Source organism: Diaphorina citri, unplaced genomic scaffold (assembly GCF_000475195.1).
Source record: "Diaphorina citri unplaced genomic scaffold, Diaci psyllid genome assembly version 1.1 scaffold920, whole genome shotgun sequence".
Classification (NCBI taxonomy): Eukaryota; Metazoa; Arthropoda; class Insecta; order Hemiptera; family Psyllidae; genus Diaphorina; species Diaphorina citri.
The window spans coordinates 47,189-72,125 of record NW_007378351.1 but is presented as its reverse complement, the minus strand read 5'-3'; the positions used below and the strand labels follow the sequence as shown (position 1 = coordinate 72,125).

Here is a 24,937-nt window from a genome sequence, read left to right as displayed (position 1 = left end):
TATTTATTAACAAAAAATTAAAAACCACTAGATAAGAAATTCACCAACAATGAAATGATCACACTTCCAAGAAAATTTTCACTAAAAAGTAACTCTACCTAGTGTTTTATGAAAATAATAGATGAATTTCGTCTATTTTTCCTTTAAATTAATCCAAACCAACAATGAAAATGATCAAACTTCCAAGAAAATTTTCACTAAAAAGTAACTCCTACCTAGTGTTTAATGAAAGTAATAGATAAATTTCGTCTAGGTATTTTTCCTTTAAATTAATCCAAAACATAACTTTTGTCTACGTGGTAAAAAAAATTCAAAATAAATTCATGGAAAAAAATAACAATTAATCACGAATACAAAAACTTCGAATCTTCTCCTTCGAGTGTTATACCGTATGGAATTATGAGGTTCTAACTGAGGTTGTTATAGAGTAGCTACCTGTAGTGCCTGTATGGAATGACTTTCGTTTCTTAAGATTTACCACCACCATTAGGAGGCATTGAAAGTTCTGTGAGGATTTCCGATGGATGAAGAAGAGAGGGGAGGGAGTGAGAGAGAGAGGGAGGGGAGGGAGGGGAGAGAGGTAAAAACAGGTTTATGAATCGAACGCGTAGCGCAAAAAATCCAAGTTTAAACTTGGTCTAAAGTTTAAAAATCTACCAGATTGCTCAAATTAACCAAAAATCACATTACCTACTAATTATTATTCATTTTAATTACTCCCAGACATCCTAGAAGAAAAGTGTAAATGTATAATATGTAGGAAATAAAAATACAAACAGCTTTCTAATTCATTGTTTATAAAAAGAAATTACCGGAAACAAGATATTGTAAGAAAACCTCTTTTTTAGCCGCCATTTTGGAAAAATTATTACGGTACGGGATTACGGTACATCCTAGAAGAAAAGTGTAAATGTATAAAATGTAGTAAACAAAAATACAAACAACTTTTTAATTCATTGTTCTTCGTATCAGTAGCAGCATATCCCAAAAACGGGATCAACCATTACGGGATAACGGTACATCCTAGAAGAAAAGTGTAAATGTATAAAATGTAGAATACAAAAATACGGAAAAAAAAAAAAAAAAAAAAATCACGAATACAAAAACTTCGAATCTTCTCCTTCGAGTGTTATACCGTATGCAATTCTGAGGTTCTAACTGAGGTTGTTATAGAGTAGGTACCTGTAGTGCCTGTATGGAGTGACTTTCGTTTCTTAAGATTTACCACCACCATTTAGGAGGCATTGAAAGTTCTGTGAGGATTTCCGATGGATGGAGAAGAGAGGGGAGGGAGTGAGTGAGAGAGAGAGAGAGATAGGGAGAGAGAGAGAGAGAGAAGAGAGGAGAGGAGAAGGGGAGAGAGAGAGAGAGAGGTAAAAACAGGTTTATGAATCGAACGCGTAGCGCAAAAAAATCCAAGTTCAGAAAATAAAAAGACAAACAACTTTCTAATTTATTGTTATTAGAAAAAAATTACTGAAAACGAGATATTCTCAAAAAACCCTTTTTTTTGCCCGCCATTTTGAAACGGGATCGACCTTTACGGGATTACAGTACATCGTAGAGGAAAAGTGTAAATATATAATTTTGGCGGACAGATTATGTCTATACAGGTATTCAGAGTTGGCCAATGATGAGCATGCAGAGGTAATATGTTGAATAGTCTCAGAACTTTTTTTTTGCCCGCCATTTTGAAACGGGATCGACCTTTACGGGATTACAGTACATCGTAGAGAAAAAGTGTAAATATATGAAATGTAGGAAATAAAAAGGCAAACAAGAATAGCTAAGATAAATCCCTCTGTCTCGCAATATATTGAACTCTGAGGCTTCAACCAATCACTGGAACTTGAGTGACAATCATCTATACCTTATCCATTTGAATATGGCAGCAAGGAGTCATCTAAAAAGTAGGCTACGTTGCCAAACGTGTCAAAGGTTCAACGGTAGAATATCTTTAAAGGAGGAAGGTACATTGCACAGTGCTTCCTCCCACAATGATACTTTTTTTTTACTTGGTCTAAAGTTTAAAAATCTACCAGATTGCTCAAATTAACCAAAAATCACATTACCTACTAATTATTATTCATTTTAATTACTCATTACTCCTAAAATAAAATTGTTGGTGGAGATGACAAAGTACTTAAATTCTTGAAGCTATGCCAAAGTCATTCCAAAGCACATGAAGAAAAAAAAATCCAAGATTCCAGTGAAGCACCTTAAAAAAACAATTACCTACTTCTTGAAACAAAAATAATAATAAAATAACACCTCCGTTCATATTACAAATGAGAATATTCACTTTGGTTCATTTTGGAGGGTTCACTTGTTCTCCACGAAGTTTAAAATACACACCAGTTCACCTGTTATACAATTCACCTGGTTCAAAATACACCACTGAGGTTTGAATGGGGAATCATTAGCAGAGACTAAGGTACGTGCGAAATACCTGGACCTACATATTATGTATAGTTGTATAGGTACCATGCACAAACAATAGTGCCTATCTCCCCACTACCTATATGTAGGTGTAGGTATGTCTACAGCTGATTATTTTGATACTTAGTTAAATATCGATATAATTTTTTGACAAATATCGATTATTATTTACATCGTTGATAGATTCATGGAGGTATGAATATATATTTATATTCATACCTCCATGGATAGATTAGTCGGTCGACGATTATATTAATGTCAGGGTGTGTTCTCGCATTCTGATTGGTTCTTTCATTTTGGGTCGATGACTCCTTGCTGCCATATTCAAATGGATAAGGTATAATTTATTGTTATTTCAAAAATTTTAGGGGAAAGGAGATATTGCGAGAAAACCTCTTTTTTGGCCGCCATGTTGGGTTGCATTGGAGTGGTAACTTAAGCAAGGATAGCGTGGGAGTGTTGGGCATTTTTTCTAACCCTCTGTCCCGGCGGCAATTTTTAAAATGTATTTTATGTTTATTTTTGTTTGCTTTGTAATTCGCTTGTTTTTAATATCTAATATAAATGAAAAGTATAATATAAACGTGCAAACTAGAGATAAAAAGTAAAAAATGAATTCAGATTGTACAAGTTGTGGAAAAAAAAATCAAAATTTCGAATTTCCCGTCAACTTTACACGCTCATGAAGGCTGTGTTAATTTACCACATCATTTTCCACACGCCAAGAAAGGACGGGAATGGCCTATCTCATGGCCTATCTCAGCACATAAACACACCCTCATGTAGGTATGGAATCGCATTTTCGCGCGAAATTTCATTGTGTCGATTAATTTTAATATAATCAATCGTTGATTATTTCAACGATTTTATTAAAATTAATGTTGATCTAGATAAAATCGAGAATGAACATCGATAGTCTCCACCATGTTTAGAATAATAACAAAATTTGCACAACCATTTTCGTGATCCTGGTAAAAAGACCTTTAATTTGATATATATAGTGGGTGGTCCAACGTCAAAAAAGCTGCATTTCGTCAGGAAAGCACCAAATTTGGCATGGACCTTCATTTAGACCATATAAAACTTTTAGGAAGGGGTGACACCGAAAACCATGTATACGAACAAAATGGCGGCCTTTTTTTCAAAATGGCGGCTAAAAAGGGGGGTTTTTTGAGAATATCTCGTTTCCAGTAATTTTTTTCTAATAACAATAAATTAGAAAGTTGTTTGTCTTTTCCAACCTAGAAAAAAAGTGTGAGAATATAAAATGTAGAGAACAAAAATATTAACAACTTTCTAATTCATTGTTTCTAGAAAAAAATTGCAACGCATTACTCCCGCTATGGGTGGTATGGGAGGAATGGGTGGCATGGGAGGCATGGGTGGTATGGGAGGAATGATGTAAAGTGGGAGAAGTGTTTCTGTGCTGTGAACCCACCCCTTCTCGGGGGAGGATACAAGGGGAGTGAGTTATACCACACAGGATTTGAGAGAGTATAATTTCACACATTATTTGAGAGTAGTTATTATACCCTCTCAAATAATGTGTGAAATCTCATAGGTATTGTGAATTTTCGCGAGCCATTTTTCCTACAGTGACATAATGAAGTTGCCAATTTTGTGAGGGCAAAATTTCCCATTAATAGCCGGTCAAAATTTAGATTTTTTTTTTTTTTTTTTTTTTTTCAAGTTAAACCCCCTTGGTTCCACATCATATGACCTTTGTTGCTTAGAGTGCAAGTAAATAAAATCCCCTTCCATGTTTTCTCCCCCAGGTATCATCGATCCGACCAAGGTGGTTCGCACTGCCATCACTGACGCGGCCGGTGTGGCCTCCCTGCTCACCACGGCCGAGGCCGTAGTCACCGACATTCCCAAGGAGGAGGCCGCTCCCGCTATGGGTGGTATGGGAGGAATGGGTGGTATGGGAGGCATGGGTGGTATGGGAGGGATGATGTAAGTGGGAGAAGTGTTTCTGTGCTGTGAACCCACCCCTTCTCGGGGGAGGATACAAGAGGAGCGAGTTATACCACACAGGATATTGAGGGTATAATTTCACACATTATTTGAGAGGAGTTATGGTAAATGCAGTTTATTTGTGTTATTATATCACAACTTTGGTGCTCACTGCAGCATTGTAGGATTTTCCCAATATCTCAATAATCCTAAAATCCCATGTATTTTTGTCACAACTTTCGATACTCACTGCAGCATTGTAGGATTTTTCCCAATATCTCAATAATCCTAACATCCAATGTTTACCTATTATGCTGGCACCGGTCACTATGCGCATTTACAGCATTGTAGGATTTTCCCAATATCTCAATAATCCTAAAATCCAATGTTTACCTACCATGCTGGCACCGGTCGCTATACGGCATTGTAGGATTTTCCCAATATCTCAATAATCCTAAAATCCAATGTTTACCTACCATGCTGGCACCGGTCGCTATGCGTATGTAGGATTTTTCCAATATCTCAATAATCCTAAAATCCAATGTTTACCTACCATGCTGGCACCGGTCGCTATGCGCATCATATTACCTACATAGCTACTCATTTTCCTCACGAGGCTGAGTGGGCCCCGCATTGTTCATACAACATTTGGACTGGCACCGGTCGCTATGCGCATTTACATGTCATAGCTACTCATTTTCCTCACGAGGCTGAGTGGGCCCCACGCAATAGCCAGTCACGGAATCAATCCTTTGCAGATACAAATTTCTTGACCCCGCCGGGAATCGAACCCGGGTCTCCCGCGTGCAAGGCGAGTGCAGTGACCACTACGCCAATCTTGACCCCGCCGGGAATCGAACCCGGGTCTCCCGCGTGCAAGGCGAGCGCAGTGACCACTACGCCATGGGAGCTGATGAGAGGAGTTATTATACCCTCTCAAATAATGTGTGAAATCTCATAGGTATTGTGAATTTTTGCGAGCCATTGTTCCTACAGTGACATAATTAAGTTGCCAACTTTGTGAGGGCAAAATTTCCCATTAATAGCACAGATAGGTATTCAAGTAACTATGCTGGACAGTTGAGTACAACAAAGCACATCAATGAAACATATAATCTAGCTTCCTAAAGAGAAAAGGAAAATTGAAATTAATAATCAACTAACAATGGATTCAAGCAAAAAACAAGCCGAGCCTTTTTTCTTTGCTGATACAAAATTGAACAACATGGCAAAACACTTCATTGGAAATAATTGCAGATACAGAGAAAACATTTACATTCCTCAAGTCATTGGGCACAATCCATTCAAATCAAATGAAGAGAAAATGATGGAGTCAATAATGGAGAGTTGTGCTTTTAAAACAGTGATCAGTACAGTTGGAGGTAAGAATTTTATAGGAAAGAAAGAAAGAAAAGAAAAAAAAGAAAAGAAGAAGAAGAAGTTGTGTACTTAAAAATAATTATCAGTATGATTAAAGTCAAGCATTGTGGTTAGATGGAAGAGCTTCTTTTGGGGAATCCTGCCACATTAAATAAAGCCATAAAAAAAAAAAAAAAAAAAAAAAAAAAAAAAAAAAAAATGAGGTGGGGGAACTGGAGAAATAAGAGCCTCTTCATAGTTAGACAATTGCTTACTTTAGGTCAAAATGCAGTCATCTTGAAGAAGCCTACAAAAGAGTTGAATCAAAAATTGGCTTTGGAAAATCCCTAAGAACCCTAGTCATATAAAAATAAGGTAAGCAAAGCTGTATTCGATTATGTGACTTTTAAGTCAGTCATCTTACGAAATTTCTCTTTGGACTAGTTTGGACTGGGAGTGGGTGTAGTAGGGGACCATTATCCCAACTATTCAAAAGAGAAATTTCGTAGGTATGATGAGTGACTTCTGACTTTAAAGTCACATAATCAAATACAACTCAATAATCACTCTATTTTATTTCTCATCTTCTCCGCCAGGTTTCGTGTTGGGCGGGGCGCTTGGTCTGTTCTCATCGAGTTTTGCACCAGTCACCGTTCCCATTCCCGGCCAGGACGTTAAAACGCAAACGGCGCGCGAGATTCTGCGCGAAATGCGCACGTCCATGTTGAGCTACGCGAAGAATTTTGCAGCCATCGGCGCCATGTTTACGATTGTCGAGTGTTCGATTGAGACGTATCGCGGCAAATCCGACTGGAAGAATACCACGTACGCTGGTGGCATCACAGGCGGTCTGATTGGATTGAGAGGTTAGTTCAATTCAATTCAATTCAATTCAATTTATTTTTATTGTACATAATATGACATTAAAAATACATTTCAATGAATACAATTGTACAACGTCAGTTAAAGAAAAGAAAAAGAAGGAGAAAAAAATAGGATAACATCTAAAATTGTTAAAAAGATAATAGGTACTTAATATTAAGATTTGAGATTGCACCACAATAATAGTAACCAAAGATGTAAAATAATTATGGAAATTAGGTATATGAACACCTGGGTAAAATAATGTCAACAGTAGTAAAATAATATAATATAAATATATACGTATGTCAATGATATAAAAACAATATAGCTATATATAGAGTAATGTCAATGATGTAAAATTTGAAGAGCTGAATAGGCTTTTGGCTTCACCTCAAATAAATAATTAATTTTAATTTACATTAAACATAATAATATCATGTTCATAGATAGTTTTTCTAATTGACATTGGAAATTGATAATATAATTTATGATGAGTCAGCCTATAGTTCAAATTTCAACCGATTTGACAAACATATTGAAGTCACGTAGATAGTCGTCTATATTTTTGTGTTTGTTTAGTTTTAGTGTATTTTTTTCTATTGTCATTTTTGTATAAAGGGTTAGTCCCGTGAATAAATAAATTTCTGCCAAGTTTCTTAGTGACGGGGATTTTACCGTCCATTCGTCAACAAGCTACTCGCCTTCTCACATGAGTGGGGCTGAGAAAAGCCAGCAGCTCACGACTGCTAAAGTCTCGTTCCCACTTGTCGTGAGTTTCATCCGATTTTGAATGTCCTGTAGGCAATGTAATTTAAATGTGTTCCCGCTACGCACGACACGATTTTTATCCGAACGACAAGTGGGAACGGTTCTTTCGATGCTCACCCTTTGTGTTCCCGCTACGCACGACACGATTTTTATCCGAACGACAAGTGGGAACGGTCCTTTCGATGCTCACCCTTCCAAATACCCACCACGCCCAAGATTACTTCAATGATTCATTAGGAACTGGTAATAGTGCTTAATAGTGCTTATTTATACTGCTCGCATAGGACTGAAAAGTCCCTTTACTCCAGCAGTAGGCTACTACTATTATTGTGGTCAAATTCTCAAATTATATTGAGGATAAAATTCCATACCTCGGCTGGGATTGAACCTACGCCCTCCTGTTTACCAGTCGAGCGCCTTGACCACTACACCACCGAGGCAGGACCACTGGTACAACGTTCTATTACCACTGTCTAACCCTGAATTCCTACCTAATTAGACCACCTCTGAGGGCAAACAAAAAACATCTGAAATCGCTTCACAACAGAAGAAATATCACCTTAATTCATAGGTCAAGAGAGCAACTTTCACATTATTACGGTATAAACTGTATTGTATACCTATAGTTAGAGAGGTTTGAAGGAGCTTCAACAAAGTCACTTTATAACTGGTAAGGTGGTAAGGTCTTTAGAGAGGGGGGGTTTCACCCTCCATTTGACGACAAGCTACTTGCCAACTCGTCTTAACCTAACCTCTACTGAGTAGGGCCGGGAAAAGCCAGCACGCGATTGTCCAGACGGTCACCCATCCGGATACTAACCACGCGCGACGTTGCTTACTAACGCTTAGAGAGGCCATTATCTCGAAGATTCTGACATTTCCTAGATCACGAATTGAAATCGCTTCACAACAGAAGAAATATCACCTTAATTCATAGGTCAAGAGAGCAACTTTCACATTATTACGGTATAAACTGTATTGTACGTATATACCTATAGTTAGAGAGGTTTGAAGGAGGTATAAAGTCACTTTATAACTGGTAAGGTCTTTAGAGACCGGGGTTTCACCCTTCATTTGACGACAAGCTACTTGCCAACTCGTCTTAACCTAACCTCTACTAGGGCCGGGAAAAGCCAGCACGCGATTGTCCAGATGGTCACCCATCCGGATACAAACCACGCGCAACGTTGCTTATCTTCAGTGATCCATGCATGCAACATGTTATCGCTGGCTAATCTGTACATTATACCTACGTTTATGCAAGGATTTATGGATAGCGATTTCCGAATTAGACCGGATTAGATAAGGTTAAGTTAGAAACTTTGTGTTTTAATGCATTTCATCAAAAACCATAATTCATATTATCAAAGATGACCCTGATCCCTGACACCTACTTAGTACAAAAAAACAATATGAAAAAGAATGTAAGAAAGAAAATTTCATTATTCTATTAACTGGTGATTCAATAAATTCGAAAAATTCAATAAATACGAGATTCAATAAATTCGCGGAACGGCTAGACTGGCTTTCTGCTATCCTGTATTTTCTTCTCTCTTCGATTTCGGGACGATAAGACAAAAAGGGCCCAAAATGAGCCAAATTTTGGGGGCACGGTTTGCCGAGTGGTAACGCGCTTCCCCACTTGCTTGCCATGCAGAAGGTCCCGAGTTCGATTCCTTCTTTAGGCGGTAATTGAGGTTACAATGACACTGGCTGCACTGGCTTAGCTCTGACCGTACGCTTCCTGCGTAACGTCCGACGCGATGGTGTGGACGAACCTTCCCGTTTGGAGAGGCGGGGAGGGAAAGGGAAGAAGAAGAAGAAGGGGAAGGGAAAAGGGAAAAAGAAGAAGGGGAAGAAAAAGAAGGGCAAGAAGGGGAAATAACTGGTGAATGGGGATATATTGGATTTTGTAATTGAACGAACGAAATAAGTTCAAAGCTTCTAGTCTCAACAATTTAAGGCCATTTTTCCTTTTCCTTGGGTTGTCTCTTCTGTCTGAAAATTTGTGTTTCATTATAACTATCAAACGGTTTGTCTGATTCTGGTTAAACTTGGCATGACATTTTCATATATACATATATGTATATAAAAAAACACCTAGGTACTTGAAGGATGGATGACCATACATACTTCTCGTTAGTATCTGGATGGGTGACCATCTGAACAAGCTTTTCCCGGCTTGTCACCCATTAATGGAGGGTGAAAGCCACCTAGCACTTACGATACGATCATTTCCAAATCAACAAGAGAACCTCTCCACACCTTTCGTGAAACGTCACAATCCTCCAGACGAGTTAACAGCAAATGAACAAGCATACATCTCCACACCTTTCCTAGCTAATAATGAAGTTATTGATCCTGTAAGGAGAACATTTGAAGCCAGACCAAAGGATGCCTTGGATAAAAATGACCTTACGGTTGGTTTCAACGGCAAAATCGATGGATATCTTCAAGAAAAGCCCGTTTTAAATGGAAGATTCGAAGAAGCAAATAGAAGATTCGAAGATAGTAATCAGTTAGCTATTGATCCTGTTAGGAATGCATTTGAAGCCAGACCAAAGGATGTCTTGAATAACAATGACCCTACGGATGCCTTTGGCGACTTGGACAGTGATCAACCTCAAGAAAAAACTGTCCTTGAAAGAAGATACGAGACTACTTCTGATGAGCTAACAGTTTATCCTGCTGTCTACAGAAGTACTCGAAGTGAAGATAGACCCATGGATGTTTTTGTTTTCCCAGAGCAAAAGAATGATCCTCTTAATGCTTTCGACAGGAAATACGAAGACATACCGGGAGAAAAGTCTGTCCTTAGCAGAAGATTCGAAGCGTCTGATGAACTAACCAATCTAGCTATCTACAGAAGGCAGCCTCTGAGGGACTTGAATGGAATTAGTGCCCTATTTTCTGTTCAGACTACCAATAACCCTATCAACGAAAAAAATGGAGTTGAAATTGATAATGACGAAAAAATTGGAGTTGATGATAATGACGAAAAGGTTGGAAAAAGTGGACAACCTTTGAGGGACGTAAAAGGAAATGAAATTCTAAATACCGTTCAAAGCGGAAATGAAAGAGGAAATGATGATCATAAAATTGGAAACGAAAATGGAACTAAAGTCATCAACTCAGACGGAAAAAGTGAACTTCGTACTCAATCTACTGGCCTTGGAGGATCCCCTAGCAACCTTCCCCTGGATGCGCAATCTGAGGTGCGCATACATCCACTCCTGCGCAGATCAGACCATCCTCTTCTGCGCAGATTAGAAAACGCCAACGAAGCGCACCTGGACATGTTCCGAAGATCTGGACTTGCCTTGTTCCGACGCGATGGTGTGGACGAACCTCCCCGTTTGGAGAGGCGGGGAGGGAAGGGGAAGAAGAAGAAGAAGAAGAAGGGGAAGGGAAAAGGGAAAAAGAAGAAGGGGAAGAAGGGGAAATGACTGGTGAGTGGGGATATATTGGATTTTGTAATTGAACGAACGAAATAAGTTCAAAGCTTCTAGTCTTAACAATTTAAGGCCATTTTTCCTTGGTTTGTCTCTTCTGTCTGAAAATTTTGTGTTTCATTATAACTATCAAACGGTTTGTCAGATTCTGGTTAAACTTGGCATGACATTTTCATATATACATATATATATAAAAAACACCTAGGTACTTGAAGGATGGATGACCATACATATTTCTTGTTAGTATCTGGATGGGTGACCATACATATTTCTCGTTAGTATCTGGATGGGTGATTATCTGACCAATCACACATGCTGCTGGCTTTTCCCAGCTTGTCACCCAATAATGGAGGGTGAAAGCCACCTAGCACTTACGATACGAGGCAGAAGCACTATATATGCTGGCTAGTGGCTACTAAGGTTTTATAATGATAATAATAATAAACCTCTGTAAAAATAATAAAGAATCCCAGATTAGAAAACGCCAACGAAGCGCACCTGGACATGTTCCGAAGATCTGGACTTGCCTTGTTCCGACGCGATGGTGTGGACGAACCTTCCCGTTTGGAGAGGCGGGGAGGGAAGGGGAAGAAGAAGAAGAAAGGGAAGGGAAAAGGGAAAAAGAAGAAGGGGAAGAAAAAGAAGGGCAAGAAGGGGAAATGACTGGTGAATGGGGATATATTGGATTTTGTAATTGAACGAACGAAATAGAAATAAGTTCAAAGCTTCTAGTCTCAACAATTTAAGGCCATTTTTCCTTTTCCTTGGACCACCGAGGTAGGTAGCGCCTTGACCACTACACCACCGAGGTAGGTAGCGCCTTGACCACTACACCACCGAGGTAGGTAGCGCCTTGACCACTACACCACCGAGGTAGGTAGCGCCTTGACCACTACACCACCGAGGTAGGTATTCCATACCTCGGCTGGGATTGAACCCACGCCCTCCTGTTTACCAGGCGAGCGCCTTGACCACTACACCACCGAGGTAGGTAGCGCCTTGACCACTACACCACCGAGGTAGGTAGCGCCTTGACCACTACACCACCGAGGTAGGTAGCGCCTTGACCACTACACCACCGAGGTAGGTAGCGCCTTGACCACTACACCACCGAGGTAGGTAGCGCCTTGACCACTACACCACCGAGGTAGGTAGCGCCTTGACCACTACACCACCGAGGTAGGTAGCGCCTTGACCACTACACCACCGAGGTAGGTAGCGCCTTGACCACTACACCACCGAGGTAGGTAGCGCCTTGACCACTACACCACCGAGGTAGGTAGCGCCTTGACCACTACACCACCGAGGTAGGTATTCCATACCTCGGCTGGGATTGAACCCACGCCCTCCTGTTTACCAGGCGAGCGCCTTGACCACTACACCACCGAGGTAGGTAGCGCCTTGACCACTACACCACCGAGGTAGGTAGCGCCTTGACCACTACACCACCGAGGTAGGTAGCGCCTTGACCACTACACCACCGAGGTAGGTAGCGCCTTGACCACTACACCACCGAGGTAGGTAGCGCCTTGACCACTACACCACCGAGGTAGGTAGCGCCTTGACCACTACACCACCGAGGTAGGTAGCGCCTTGACCACTACACCACCGAGGTAGGTAGCGCCTTGACCACTACACCACCGAGGTAGGTAGCGCCTTGACCACTACACCACCGAGGTAGGTAGCGCCTTGACCACTACACCACCGAGGTAGGTATTCCATACCTCGGCTGGGATTGAACCCACGCCCTCCTGTTTACCAGGCGAGCGCCTTGACCACTACACCACCGAGGTAGGTATTCCATACCTCGGCTGGGATTGAACCCACGCCCTCCTGTTTACCAGTCGAGCGCCTTGACCACTACACCACCGAGGCAGGACCACTGGTACAACGTGCTATTAGCTATTACCACTGTCTAACCCTGAATTCCTACCTAATTAGACCACCTCTCAGGGCAAACAAAAAACATCTCCACTGTCTAACCCTGAATTCCTACCTAATTAGACCACCTCTGAGGGCAAACAAAAAACATCGTCCAAACAAATAGACAAGCAAAACAGTGATCTAGTTTTTAATTGAATCTTTACACAGCTTTGTCCTACGCAAAACAGATAGGAACACGCCTAAGGTTATAAATAGAGTTTAGAGATCAGTTGCGTTAGTTTGTTCTGAATCGACGACCAAAAATAACAAAGGGGTTTTGAGTTTATCTAGGTCATAACCATCAAAAGGGGATTTTTTTTCCTAACGATTCCATCAAATCCGGATTTAACTGAAGGAAAAAGACTCTTGATAAATCCGACTCCATTGGATCCAAGGGATCCACTCGGAGACTGGATTCGTTCGGTTGATTTCTTGTTATCTATAGAATCCGAATCCAAGGGATCCACTCGGGGACTGGATTCGTTTGGTTGATTTCTTGTTATCTAGTGCATACCTACAAGTAGGTGTTTTTCTTAAACTTAAACATAGTTTGAGTTTGAATTTTAAAATGTTTGTTGTGTGATCAAGTCATTGTTATGTTCAACATGTGGTATAGAGGGGGTTCATGTTTAACATTTCACTATGTGATGGTAAGTTTTCGTTTTAAGAGGAAAAAAGGAAAAGTTTGGGGGATTGAACCCACGCCCTCCTGTTTACCAGTCGAGCGCCTTGACCACTACACCACCGAGGCAGGACCACTGGTACAACGTGCTATTACCACTGTCTAACCCTGAATTCCTACCTAATTAGACCACCTCTGAGGGCAAACAAAAAACATCGTCCAAACAAATAGACAAGCAAAACAGTGATCTAGTTTTTAATTGAATCTTTACACAGCTTTGTCCTACGCAAAACAGATAGGAAAACAAATAGACAAGCAAAACAGTGATCTAGTTTTTAATTGAATCTTTACACAGCTTTGTCCTACGCAAAACAGATAGGAACACGCCTGAGGTTATAAATAGAGTTTAGAGATCAGTTGCGTTAGTTTGTTCTGAATCGACGACCAAAAATAACAAAGGGATTTTGAGTTTATCTAGGTCATAACCATCAAAAGGGGGTTTTTTTCCTAACGATTCCATCAAATCCGGATTTAACTGAGGGAAAAAGACTCTTGATAAATCCGAATCCATTGGATCCAAGGGATTCACTCGGGGACTGGATTCGTTTGGTTGATTTCTTGTTATCTAGTGCATACCTACAAGTAGGTGTTTTTCTTAAACTTAAACATAGTTTGAGTTTGCCTGACAAGCCCAGCCTTGCCAAGCTTCTCACTGGTGAGTTCCTCAAAGCGGGGCACAATTCTTCCTCCAGTGACAATAGCAATGAGTTCAATGTCGGGACCTCCCACCCAACGCACAGCGGGCAATTGTTTCTGCAGCAGCAAGTGATTGGCCTCATCATCAAATCCCCACTGACAGATTGCAAGTGTGGCACCTGTAGCTTTCACTTTGTCCACCATTGAGGCAAACTTCTCCTGTTCATACTTTCTCAACTCCTTGTAATCCTCAACAGACTGAACATCCAAGTTGTGTTTGGTCTTGGGACGGGGAGGTTCAAAAGGACACGTCAGGATAGCTAACTTCACATCACGCAACTCCTTGGGCATTTGAGGATGTGAGAAATCCTTATCAATGACAACTCCCTTGACAAGCATTGTGTCTTCTAACTTGCCACCCACTTTGCCTTCAACTTTGATGAGTTCAAAGTTGACATCTCTCTTCTCCAGGTCAGCAACTGCCATGACAGCATTGACAGCTATTTCTGCCATCTGACGGTGACATTTGTTGATGATCTTGGAACCCAAGGTGGTCATGGCAGTCTTGATGAGGGGTTCCAGATTGTCTGGGTTCACAGGGAAACTGTCAGCGATGGTTTCTAAATGTTTGACAGCACACTGGGCAGCCAGTTCAAAGCCATCAGCAATTCGGATGGGGTGAATACCTGTTGAAGAAAAAGAATAGTGATAATGTATTGAAATCAGAGCATATCATCACTTGAGGAATACAATCTCCTATAAACTGTTTTTGTTTGACAGCACACTGGGCAGCCAGTTCAAAGCCATCAGCAATTCGGATGGGGTGAATACCTGTTGAAGAAAAAGAATAGTGATAATCAATGTATTGAAATCAGAGCATATCATCACTTGAGGAATACAATCTCCTATCAACTGTTTTGCACACTTTTTAGGGGAAGCCAAGTCAAAAATATTTGGGGAAAAAATATAAATAAATAAAGTTTCAAGATTATTGTAAGTGAGTAATATAAAACTGTTTTGCACACTTTTTAGGAGAAGCCAAGTCAAAAATATTTGGGGAGAAAATATAAATAAATAAAGTTTCAAGATCATTGTAAGTGAGTAATATTTTTACCTTTATCCAACAGATGTTCAGCTTGCTCTAACAAAGCTCCGGCCAGAACAACAACTCCTGTAGTACCGTCTCCAATCTCATCATCCTGAGACTGTGACAGCTGAACCATAAGCTTGGCAATTTCATGATCCACATCCATCAATTTCAAAATAGTTGCACCATCATTAGTCACTGTTACATCTCCGTCACTAGACACCATCATTTTGTCAAGCCCTTTGGGTCCTAATAATAATAATAATAATAATAATAATAATAATAATAATAATAATAATAATAATAATAATAATAATAATAATAATAATAATAAAAATCAGTAAAAACTTTGGTTACCTACTTAGCTAGGTTTCAAAAATTCACAAATACCATATCCCTTCTATTGACATTAGATTTAAAGTGGTCTTGAAAGCCCCACCAATTCACCACCCTTTAATCAAAACATTATCTAGGCAGAAATATTAATTTTTATACCTAATTGGAATTAAAAAAAAAACCTTTGTTTCCATTGAGGAGAAATCGTTTCTGTAAAGAAAATACACTCCTTCTTTGGTCACTCCAAACAATCGTTATTGTTTGGAGTGACAGATCTGTTCAACACAAATAACTTCATTTTCACTTTTCTCAGGATTCACTCAAGGGAGCCGAAGTGGTAATCATCCCTGCCGGCGTGCCCCGCAAGCCAGGCATGACACGTGACGATCTGTTCAACACAAACGCTTCCATTGTGCGCGACATTATCAAGGCCGTTGCCGAGGTGGCGCCCAAAGCACTGATTGGGATCATTTCCAACCCCGTGAACAGTACGGTGCCCATAGCAGCCGAGGTGTTGAAGAAGGCGGGCGTGTTTGACCCAAGGAGATTGTTTGGAGTGACCACACTGGATATTGTGCGCGCTAACACGTTCGTTGCTGAGGCCAAGGTAAGATTTGAATCTATTTCTAAAGCTGTGTCCACACTCTCCACACGTAGTCGATCAACCGTCAATCGATTTCGACTGAACCATCCACACCGCTCGATTCCCACCGGGAATCGAATCCTCAACCAAATAATTTTCGTTCTTAAGCTATCTTTCTCCTATCCTGTCCTCCTTCCCTCTTTGCTTTGGGGACAATAAGACCTTAGCAATTACAGTTCCCTCTTTCAAAAGTTATGAGAAAGATTCGTACTAATCGGACCAAATAGTCCAGAACAAATAATTTTCGTTCTCGATACGGCTATCTTTCTCCTATCCTACCCCCCTCTTCCTCCGATCTTACAGTTCCCCTTATCAAACCTCTTGAAAAAAATAATGGGAAAGAAAAAAATCCATAAAAATATGTTTTATGGTCCACACGAAATAGGTGTTGGTTGTATCTAGGTTGAATAAGACAGAACGTACAGATTTTGTAACAGCTAGACGTTCGTCTCTTCATATTTTTCAACCGTAGGGTAATAACCGTGTTATTTACTTTCTTATCTCACAAGCTATTTCTTATCATAGTTAGTTCTACGTAGTTGATTTAATTGTGCCTCTTGCGGCCTGCGTATGTAAACTTTTATTTTCGACATGGAAACGTAATCATAATCCCCTATGATAATATTTACTTACCCGCGCCGCGGCCTAGCGCTTACAAGGCCGACGCGCTACCAACCAAGCTAACTAGGCTGGCATTGGTTGATTAAAATAAAAATAAATAAATGCCGTTTCTTTGTGTTATTATATCACAACTTTTTTTGCTCACAACAGCATAGTAGGATTTTCCCAATATCTCAATAATATAGCAGTGGTCGCCATGAGCATTTATATTACATAGCTACTCATTTTCCTCACGAGGCTGAGTGGGCCCCACAACAACCAGTCACGGAATCAAAATGCCGTTTCTTTGTGTTATTATATCACAACTTTTTTTGCTCACAACAGCATAGTAGGATTTTCCCAATATCTCAATAATATAGCACCGGTCGCCATGAGCATTTATATTACATAGCTACTGATTTTCCTCACGAGGCTGAGTGGGCCCCGCAACAACCAGTCACAGAATCAATCATTTGCATGATGCAAATTTTTGACCCCGCCGGAAATCGAACCTGGATCTGTTGCAGCGGTTGATTCTAAAACTACAAATTTTTGACCCCGCCGGAAATCGAACCTGGATCTGTTGCAGCGGTTGATTTTAAAACTTCGGATTGAAATTTAGCCTGACAAAATTTTATGATAAGTTGATACAAATTAAAAATTCTTTTGTTTCTACAGGGCTTAAACCCGACAGATGTGAATGTGCCAGTGATTGGAGGCCATGCTGGTATAACCATTATTCCTCTCATTTCTCAAGCCACGCCCTCTGTGTCCTTCCCTGATGATCAACTCAAAGCTTTGACCGGAAGAATACAGGAAGCAGGTAAAGAAGGAATATTACTCATTGTCCAATTAATCAAAGAAATCAGAGGTAGTCGAAAATAAAAAGACAATTGAGATTCGGCATTCAACTTAGTAAGTTTGGTGAGCTTTCGAGAATACTCAGATGCCCATCATCAGAACAAGAGCTAGTCTAGTTAGCTTGGAGGGTAGCGCGCCTGCCTTGTAAGCACTAGGTCGCCGGGTTCGATTCCCGCCCGGAGCGAACATTGTTCAAAACAGATACAAAAATTTGTACTCGTTTTTCGAGTGCAAATATTTCAACGGGCTACTTTCTAGTGTTCTCGTGTTGACCCAGCATCTAAATGGGAAGCATTGTGTCTCTTCTCCTCATCGGGAAACTGCTTGGGGCAAAAAACGGAGAAGGTTTACTCAGTCCACTCTACACGTGGTTAGAAACGTCATTTCCACAGAAAAAGGCAAAATAAAGGGGGGGGGAGAAATGAAAGCCTTTGTTTGTTTAAACTTTTAGGCAGTGGCAGGCCCTTGGTTTTTGTGCTCCTCGTGGAGCAATGAGGGCAGAGGGAGTGATACACTACAGAAAACCCACACTTGAAGGACTACAAGGTACTACTTATAAACTATAACGTAATACAAAAATTTGTACTCGTTTTTCGATTGCAAATATTTCAACGGGCTACTTTCTAGTGTTCTCGTGTTGACCCAGCACCTAAATGGGAAGCATTTTTGTCTCTTCTCCCCCATCTGATGAGAGGCATACTACGACATGGGCATGCTACGACACGCGACAAATTTCAAGATCAGAGCTCATTTGTGTGAGAAAATGTGAAAAATCCCCCAAAAACGATTTTTTTTTTTTTTTTTTTTTTTTTTTTTTTCGGACAATTCGGAACGGGCCTTTAGCTGAAACCTACATGCGTAGTGCAAAAAATTCTTTTTTTTTTTTTAAGTCAGCTCCCATGGCGTAATAGTCACTGCACTCGCCTTGCACGCGGAAGACTCAAGTTCGATTCCCGGCAAGGTCAAGAAATTTGTGTCATCCAAATGATTGACTCCGTGACTGGATGTTGCGGGGCCCACTCAGCCTCGTGAGGAAAATGAGTAGCTATGACATATAAATGCGCTCAGCGACCGGTGCCAGCATGCTAGGTAAACATTGGATGTTTGGATTATTGAGATATTGGGAAAATGAGTAGCTATGACATATAAATGCGCATAGCGACCGGTGCCAGCATGCTAGGTAAACATTGGATGTTTGGATTATTGAGATATTGGGAAAAAACCTACAATGCTGCAGTGAGCACCAAAGTTGTGATATAATAACATAAACTGCAGTTACATTTACATTTATTTACACTCCTTCTTTTTTTTTAACTTCATTTTTGTTGGAACAAGCTTGAATATGAGAAACACAAGACCATTGTTATTCTAAACGGTTTGGTCAACTAAAACCTTGTCAACAATTTTCACCATTCATTAAAACGTTTGCCTCATTTTTCTCCCCTCAGAAAAACGGAATCGAAAAGAACTTGGGCCTGGGCAAATTGTCCGACTTCGAGAAGGAACGTCAACAATTTTCACCATTCATTAAAACGTTTGCCTCATTTTTCTCCCCTCAGAAAAACGGAATCGAAAAGAACTTGGGCCTGGGCAAGTTGTCCGACTTCGAGAAGGAATTGGTGAAAGCGGCCGTGCCTGAGCTGAAGAAGAACATTGCTAAGGGCGAAGAGTTTGTTGCCAAGAGTTAAATCCGGCCCTGCCCAAAAATCACCTCTCAAGATAAACACCAAGCTAAAGGTGTGTCCAAACATAGTCGATCGACGGTCGTCGACTACGTGCGCACACACCTGAACACCCATATTTGTGAAGAAAATACTGGCTCTCAAGTAGCACTGAAGGCGTTAATTCCAAACATCATGCATGCCTTCATGGCCAAAATTAAACATCTGTTGGGCCTGAATTGACTTCAGTCTGACTTAAGGGCGAGAATTTTTTTTTTTTTTAAGCGGCCGTGCCTGAGCTGAAGAAGAACATTGCTAAGGGCGAAGAGTTTGTTGCCAAGAGTTAAATCCGGCCCTGCCCGAAAATCACTTCTCAAGATAAACACCAAGCTAAAGGTGTGTCCAAACTTAGTCGATCGACGGCCATCGACTATGTGCGCACACACCTGAATACCCATATTTGTGAAGAAAATACTGGCTCTCAAGTAGCACTGAAGGCGTTAATTCCAAACATCATACATGCCTTCATGGTCAAAATTAAACATCTGTTGGGCCTTTGACTTCAGTCTGACCTAAGGGCGAGAATTTTTGTTCATAAATACGGGTCTTTCAATAACCGATATGGATTTAAAATTCAAGTTTAAGTGATTTCTGATCGGTTTATTCTTAATCCACAATTTAAAATGAACAAGTCAGGTTGCTTAAGCCTATTTGTTGATGTTTAAACTCAGATTTAAAATTCAAGTTTAAGTGATTTCTGATCGGTTTATTCTTAATCCACAATTTAAAATTAACAAGTCAGGTTGCTTAAGCCTATTTGTTGATGTTTAAACTCAAATTTAAAATTCAAGTTTAAGTGATTTCTGATCGGTTTATTCTTAATCCACAATTTAAAATTAACAAGTCAGGTTGCTTAAGCCTATTTATTGATGTTTAAACTCAGGGTAATTAATTACTCAGAAGCCACGACAGTGAAAAAGAAAAGCAAGGTCCTTTTTTGTGTTTAACCTAACCCTAGGATAACACTGGTGACAGCTCCTTTTTGTAGCAATTTTCCATTGACGTGACTTCTGAACAAGTACCCAACTTAGATTGTGGCCATAAGGCAGTCTGATAGGTTGATTTTAAACTTTGGATTAAGATTAGTCCATCAGTTTGCTTAATTCAGTCAAATAGTCGGTCAAACCTGACTTTAAGTCTTCGACTATTTTAGGTTTTCCAACAACGAAATCAATTCTGGTCACGCGCTTTAAGTTCTAAAGAACTCATTATTTTAGTTCATAGCCTTAGTAATAGGGTGCCCACCCTTTGCACCTTGGATAGTTGAACAATTCTTTATTGGAATATTATAAACATAAATCAATTTTAAAAAATGTACACAATAGAAAGCCATAAAGGCCAGTTTAGTTGGCTTGAAAGATAGCCTGCCTTGTAAGCGCTTTATCCTCAACAGATAAGGTTCGTTCTTGGAACGGCTGACTTTCTTCTTGTCTTCTCTTCGTGTCCGGGACGATAAAAACTCCGTTACAAATCCCTTTATGAATCTTCAAAAAAATCATCTATCATCTTCATAAATGAAGCAAGAACCTCAGCATAGTTTAGAGCCAAGTCCACAAAGTGAGTTTAACTGCCAGCCTAGTTAGCTTAGTTGGTGGCGCGTCTGCCTTGTAAGCGCTAGGCCGCGGGTTCGATTCCCGCCCGGGGGTGATTTTATCCTGATGGTACAATATTCGTTCTCGGAACGGCTGGCTGTCTCCTATCCTGTCTTCCTTCTCTCTTCGATTTCGGGACATTAGTTCTTAGCAGTTACAGTTCCCTCTGTCAAACCTCTTAAGCGAGTTTAAACTCCGGTTAAGTTTTGATCTCGGTTTAAGCATTTTTATCAATCAGATCTCTTAATCCTAATCAATCAGAATCGAGCTATAAAATTAAACCGAGTTTAAACCCACTTTGTGGTGCTCGACCTTAAAAGAGCTGTACAGAAAATTGGCAGAACTAAATTCTGACGGATAAAAAAAAGCGAGATTAATGCTTGAGGCTTTCTCTTCCATCTAACCCCCCTTACATATGATGAAATAAATTTATCTCCCTCTCAAAATTAACTTCACCCACCTTTTTTTTTTAGGAACCCAAGTGCCATTCAGTTTTTAGATAGTTTTGCAACCAAAATTCGAGGTTCCGTTAACTGAACTCTAACGTTATTTGACGAAAACACGTTTCTGCGGAGCAAAGTACGAGTTTTCGTCAAATAACGTCAAAGAGTTCAGTTAACGGGACGCTAATTTTGATTGCAAGAACTCTCGTTTATTTTATTTCATTTCTTCGTCATTGTATGTTACGGAAAGTTTTTTTTTCTTTCCAGTATTGTTTTGGTCACACACTTAGCGTATAGAAATTTGAAACTTTGTTCTTTTCTTCTTTACATCTACTTTTTAAAATGTTGAATAATCAATCCAGGTTTTTGTATAACTCCTAAACTCGGTTTAAACATTTTTTTTTTTTTTTTTTTTTTTACTTTTTGAAAAATCAATCAGATCTCTTAATCCGAGCTGTAAAATTTAACCGAGTTTAAATCCACTTTGTGGACCTCGACCTTAAAAGAGCTGTACAGGAAATTGGCAGAACTAAATTCTGACAGATAAAAAAAAAGCGAGATTAATCATTGAGGCTTTCTCTTCCATCTAACCTCCCTTACATATGATGAAATAAATTTATCTCCCTCTCAAAATTAACTTCACCCACCTTTTTTTAGGAACCCAAGTGCCATTCAGTTTTTAGATAGTTTTGCAACCAAAATTCGAGGTTCCGTTAACTGAACTCTTCAACGTTATTTGACGAAAACACGTTTCTGCAGAGCAAAGTAGGAGTTTTTTTTTAGGAACCCAAGTGCCATTCAGTTTTTAGATAGTTTTGCAACCAAAATTCGAGGTTCCGTTAACTGAACTCTTCAACGTTATTCGACGAAAACACGTTTCTGCGGAGAAAAGTATGAGTTTTCGTCAAATAACGTCAAAGAGTTCAGTTAACGGGACGCTAATTTTGATTGCAAGAACTCTCGTTTATTTTATTTCATTTCTTCGTCATTGTATGTTACGGAAAGTTTTCTTTCCAGTATTGTTTTGGTCACACATTTAGCGTACCTATAGAAATTTGAAACTTTTTTCCTTTCTTCTTTACATCTACTTTTTAAAATGTTGAATATTCAATCCAGGTTTTTGTATAACTCCTAAACATAGAATTCTGTTGTTTCTACTATGTATAAACACTTAAGGGACATCCAAATGTACAAAATAAAACCTCACTTAGTTCACATTACAAATATGTATGTAGATGGTGTTTTTTTATTAATTTTTCAAGTTTCCATTTATTGAGGCGCGCGAACGTCAAGAGTTCGAAGCGCCAGCCCGCCTATATTAAAACGAAACATGAAAATTACATATAAATGGTAAACCCATCCGTAAAGCAATGCTTGTGCCACGGATAGGAAAGCTGTTATATCGCAGATCACAGTATACAATATACAAGTCTTCAGGTTTAGAATTTTAGATGGATGACCTGGGCAATTCTGCTACGCAGTCTGCAGTTAAGCTCTGAAGCTGCCAGCCTAGTTAGCTTGCAAGGTAGCGCGTCTGCCTTGTAAGCGCTAGGTCGCGGGTTCGATTTTCGCCGGGAATTTTATCCTAAACAAATAAGTTTGTTTTCAAATGCTCGGAGTTGACTATTAGGTCATTTTCCTTAAACAAATAAGGTTCGTTCTCGGAACGGCTGGCTTTCCATCTTGTCCTTTCTAAACGAAAAAAAAAAAAAAAATCTCCTCGCCGGAAGTGAACCCAGGACCTCCGGCGTACCACTCGGCCACGGAGACTTTCATGCTGGGGTTTACCAACTCGGGATAGAGATGAAACAAGGATTTTCACTATACCTTAATACCCAGGTCAACCTCGGATTGAACTCAATTCTGAGACAATCCACGGTGGTAAAACTCGACCTTAGTCATCGTCCATATCAAGTATTCGTTTAATCCCATGTCTAGGCGGCAAGGTTTCGTCTACCACAGGTTCCATGTCGGATCTCTGTAATGCCAAGGCCTCTAGGGCTGCCCACTCGGTGTCCAACTTGGGATCTCGCAGCGAACCCACTTGGAAATCCGGGTTTAAGAACGATTTGATCAGGTTCATAACTGAGGAAGAAAAAAAAATAACAAAAAGATTTAATATTAATATTTCTTTGTTGCAATACTAGCTTGTAGTCTTCCTTAGGGAAATCCACTGGTGTGAACATCACTATGCAATGATGGCTTATCTGGAACAAAAAATGAAGGAATTTTTATAGTTGTGTTAAGCATACTTAAATGCTTGTCAGAAGTATTGTTTCCCAATTATTACATCTAGATTCTAGATAAATAAATAAATGAATAAAATAACTTATAAGGAAAAGAGTTCTATTCTTCCTCTTCTTTTTCTTCGCCTTCTCCCGTGTTCAGACAGGGTCGGCGTTTCTTGTCAGCATCTCAATCAGTCCTAGCTAGGGTGATTGCTTTTAGACGTTTGGTTCATTAGTTATTAGGTCTCTTTCAGGTCGCCTGATTTCTGCCATACACTGTCAGGAAGACCTGATAGGCTGACTTAATCAGGTGTAACCGTCAGGTGTACCAGTGGCTGGCCTTAAGCATGTTTATCTTACCTTTACACTGACTTTTTCCACCAAAGACTGACAATGCCAGAGCGTATTCTTGAGCACATTCTTGCTACTCAGAGTGGCGGCCATGTTGGAATCACAGACGTATTTCTTGATTTCGTCTAGCTGGTGGGATTCGATCAGTTTCTCAAGCTTTATGATTTTCTCCGCATTCAAATCACCTGGAAGAGAAAGAAAATTAACAAAGTGAGTTCCAACTTTTAAACTTGAAGACTTCGCATTTATAGTTGAAAAAAAAATGAATTGAGTGAACTAGAAAAAAAACGGGGTTTGATAGAGGGAACTTAACTGCTAAATAAGGTCTTATCGTCCCGGAAGCAAAGAGAGAAGGAAGACAGGACAGGAGAAAGTTGTTCCAAGGACAAACCTTATCTGTTGAGGATGGGATTTTGATTTATTCCAACAAAAACAAAAAATGCTCATTGATCAAATGAAAAAAAAAAAAAAAAAAAAAAATGATGGAGGAACTTTATCAAAAACATATACCTTAGAATCCCAATATCAAAAAAAGGGAACCTGATACAATACCGAGAACAAACCTTGTCTTCCGGCTAGACATAGGTAAGTAATTGTCTTCACAACATTTATTTCTTACTTACCTAGTGGTATGAAGTTAGTGATGTGTTCAAAATTAGTGGATGTGATGTCATTTGTATTGAAGAGGACAATGCTTATAAGATCGGTTTTACTTTCCCTCACACATTTCATCAGGATGTTCCTAATAGCTTTGAGTGACATCAGGATGAATTTATCACTGTTGTTAAACATTGCTTCCTTGGCATCAATTACAAATGAGAACATGCGTCTCCCAGTATCATACAGATCTCGTTTTGATCCTTCCTCCTCCTCTTCATCACTCGAGAGATTGTCCGCACTCCATAGGGCTGGATTCATTTTGATCTGTAAGGGCAGAATTATGAAATATAGTACAATATTTTTATTATACTTCTGTGTTGTGAGATTTGACAAGGC

General features: G+C 39.7%; 3 protein-coding genes, 1 long non-coding RNA gene and 1 pseudogene across 4 annotated transcripts in view; 4 read left to right on the top strand and 1 right to left on the bottom strand.

Moving 5' to 3' along the window:
• The first annotated feature begins 5,443 nt into the window (after nucleotides 1-5,443).
• On the top strand, nucleotides 5,444-6,625 carry LOC103513076 (mitochondrial import inner membrane translocase subunit Tim22). Its single transcript, XM_008477885.2, has 2 exons — nucleotides 5,444-5,777; nucleotides 6,351-6,625. The coding sequence occupies exons 1-2, from the start codon at nucleotides 5,561-5,563 to the stop codon at nucleotides 6,623-6,625; spliced, it is 492 nt and encodes a 163-aa protein (XP_008476107.1). The 5' UTR covers nucleotides 5,444-5,560.
• Nucleotides 6,626-9,150: 2,525 nt separating this feature from the next.
• Nucleotides 9,151-11,588, top strand: LOC113468995. Its single transcript, XM_026826367.1, has 2 exons — nucleotides 9,151-10,722; nucleotides 11,383-11,588. Exons 1-2 carry the CDS (start codon nucleotides 9,537-9,539, stop codon nucleotides 11,499-11,501), a joined length of 1,305 nt encoding a protein of 434 aa, XP_026682168.1. The 5' UTR covers nucleotides 9,151-9,536; the 3' UTR covers nucleotides 11,502-11,588.
• A 2,431-nt stretch (nucleotides 11,589-14,019) lies between these two features.
• On the bottom strand, nucleotides 14,020-15,413 carry LOC103513075 (annotated as a pseudogene).
• Nucleotides 15,414-15,794: 381 nt separating this feature from the next.
• Nucleotides 15,795-24,937, top strand: part of LOC103513073 (malate dehydrogenase, mitochondrial-like) — a 20,188-nt gene continuing 11,045 nt past the window's right edge. Inside the window, exons 1-2 of the mRNA XM_008477884.3 lie at nucleotides 15,795-16,109; nucleotides 17,424-17,568. Coding sequence (XP_008476106.1) covers nucleotides 15,876-16,109; nucleotides 17,424-17,568 — 379 coding nt within the window. The 5' untranslated portion in view covers nucleotides 15,795-15,875. The remainder of the gene's footprint in view (nucleotides 16,110-17,423; nucleotides 17,569-24,937) is intronic.
• On the top strand, nucleotides 20,005-21,343 carry LOC113468994. The gene is made up of 2 exons (XR_003392550.1): nucleotides 20,005-20,069; nucleotides 20,176-21,343. It is a non-coding gene; the product is annotated as an uncharacterized LOC113468994 (long non-coding RNA).

Coding starts and splice junctions, on each gene's coding strand:
- LOC103513076 (XM_008477885.2), top strand. CDS start 5,561: ATGGATTCAAGCAAAAAACAAGCCGAGCCTTTTTTCTTTGCTGATACA. Junction 5,778..6,350: donor AGTGATCAGTACAGTTGGAG/GTAAGAATTTTA, acceptor CTTCTCCGCCAG/GTTTCGTGTTGGGCGGGGCG.
- LOC113468995 (XM_026826367.1), top strand. CDS start 9,537: ATGGGTGACCATCTGAACAAGCTTTTCCCGGCTTGTCACCCATTAATG. Junction 10,723..11,382: donor TGCCTTGTTCCGACGCGATG/GTGTGGACGAAC, acceptor TCCGACGCGATG/GTGTGGACGAACCTTCCCGT.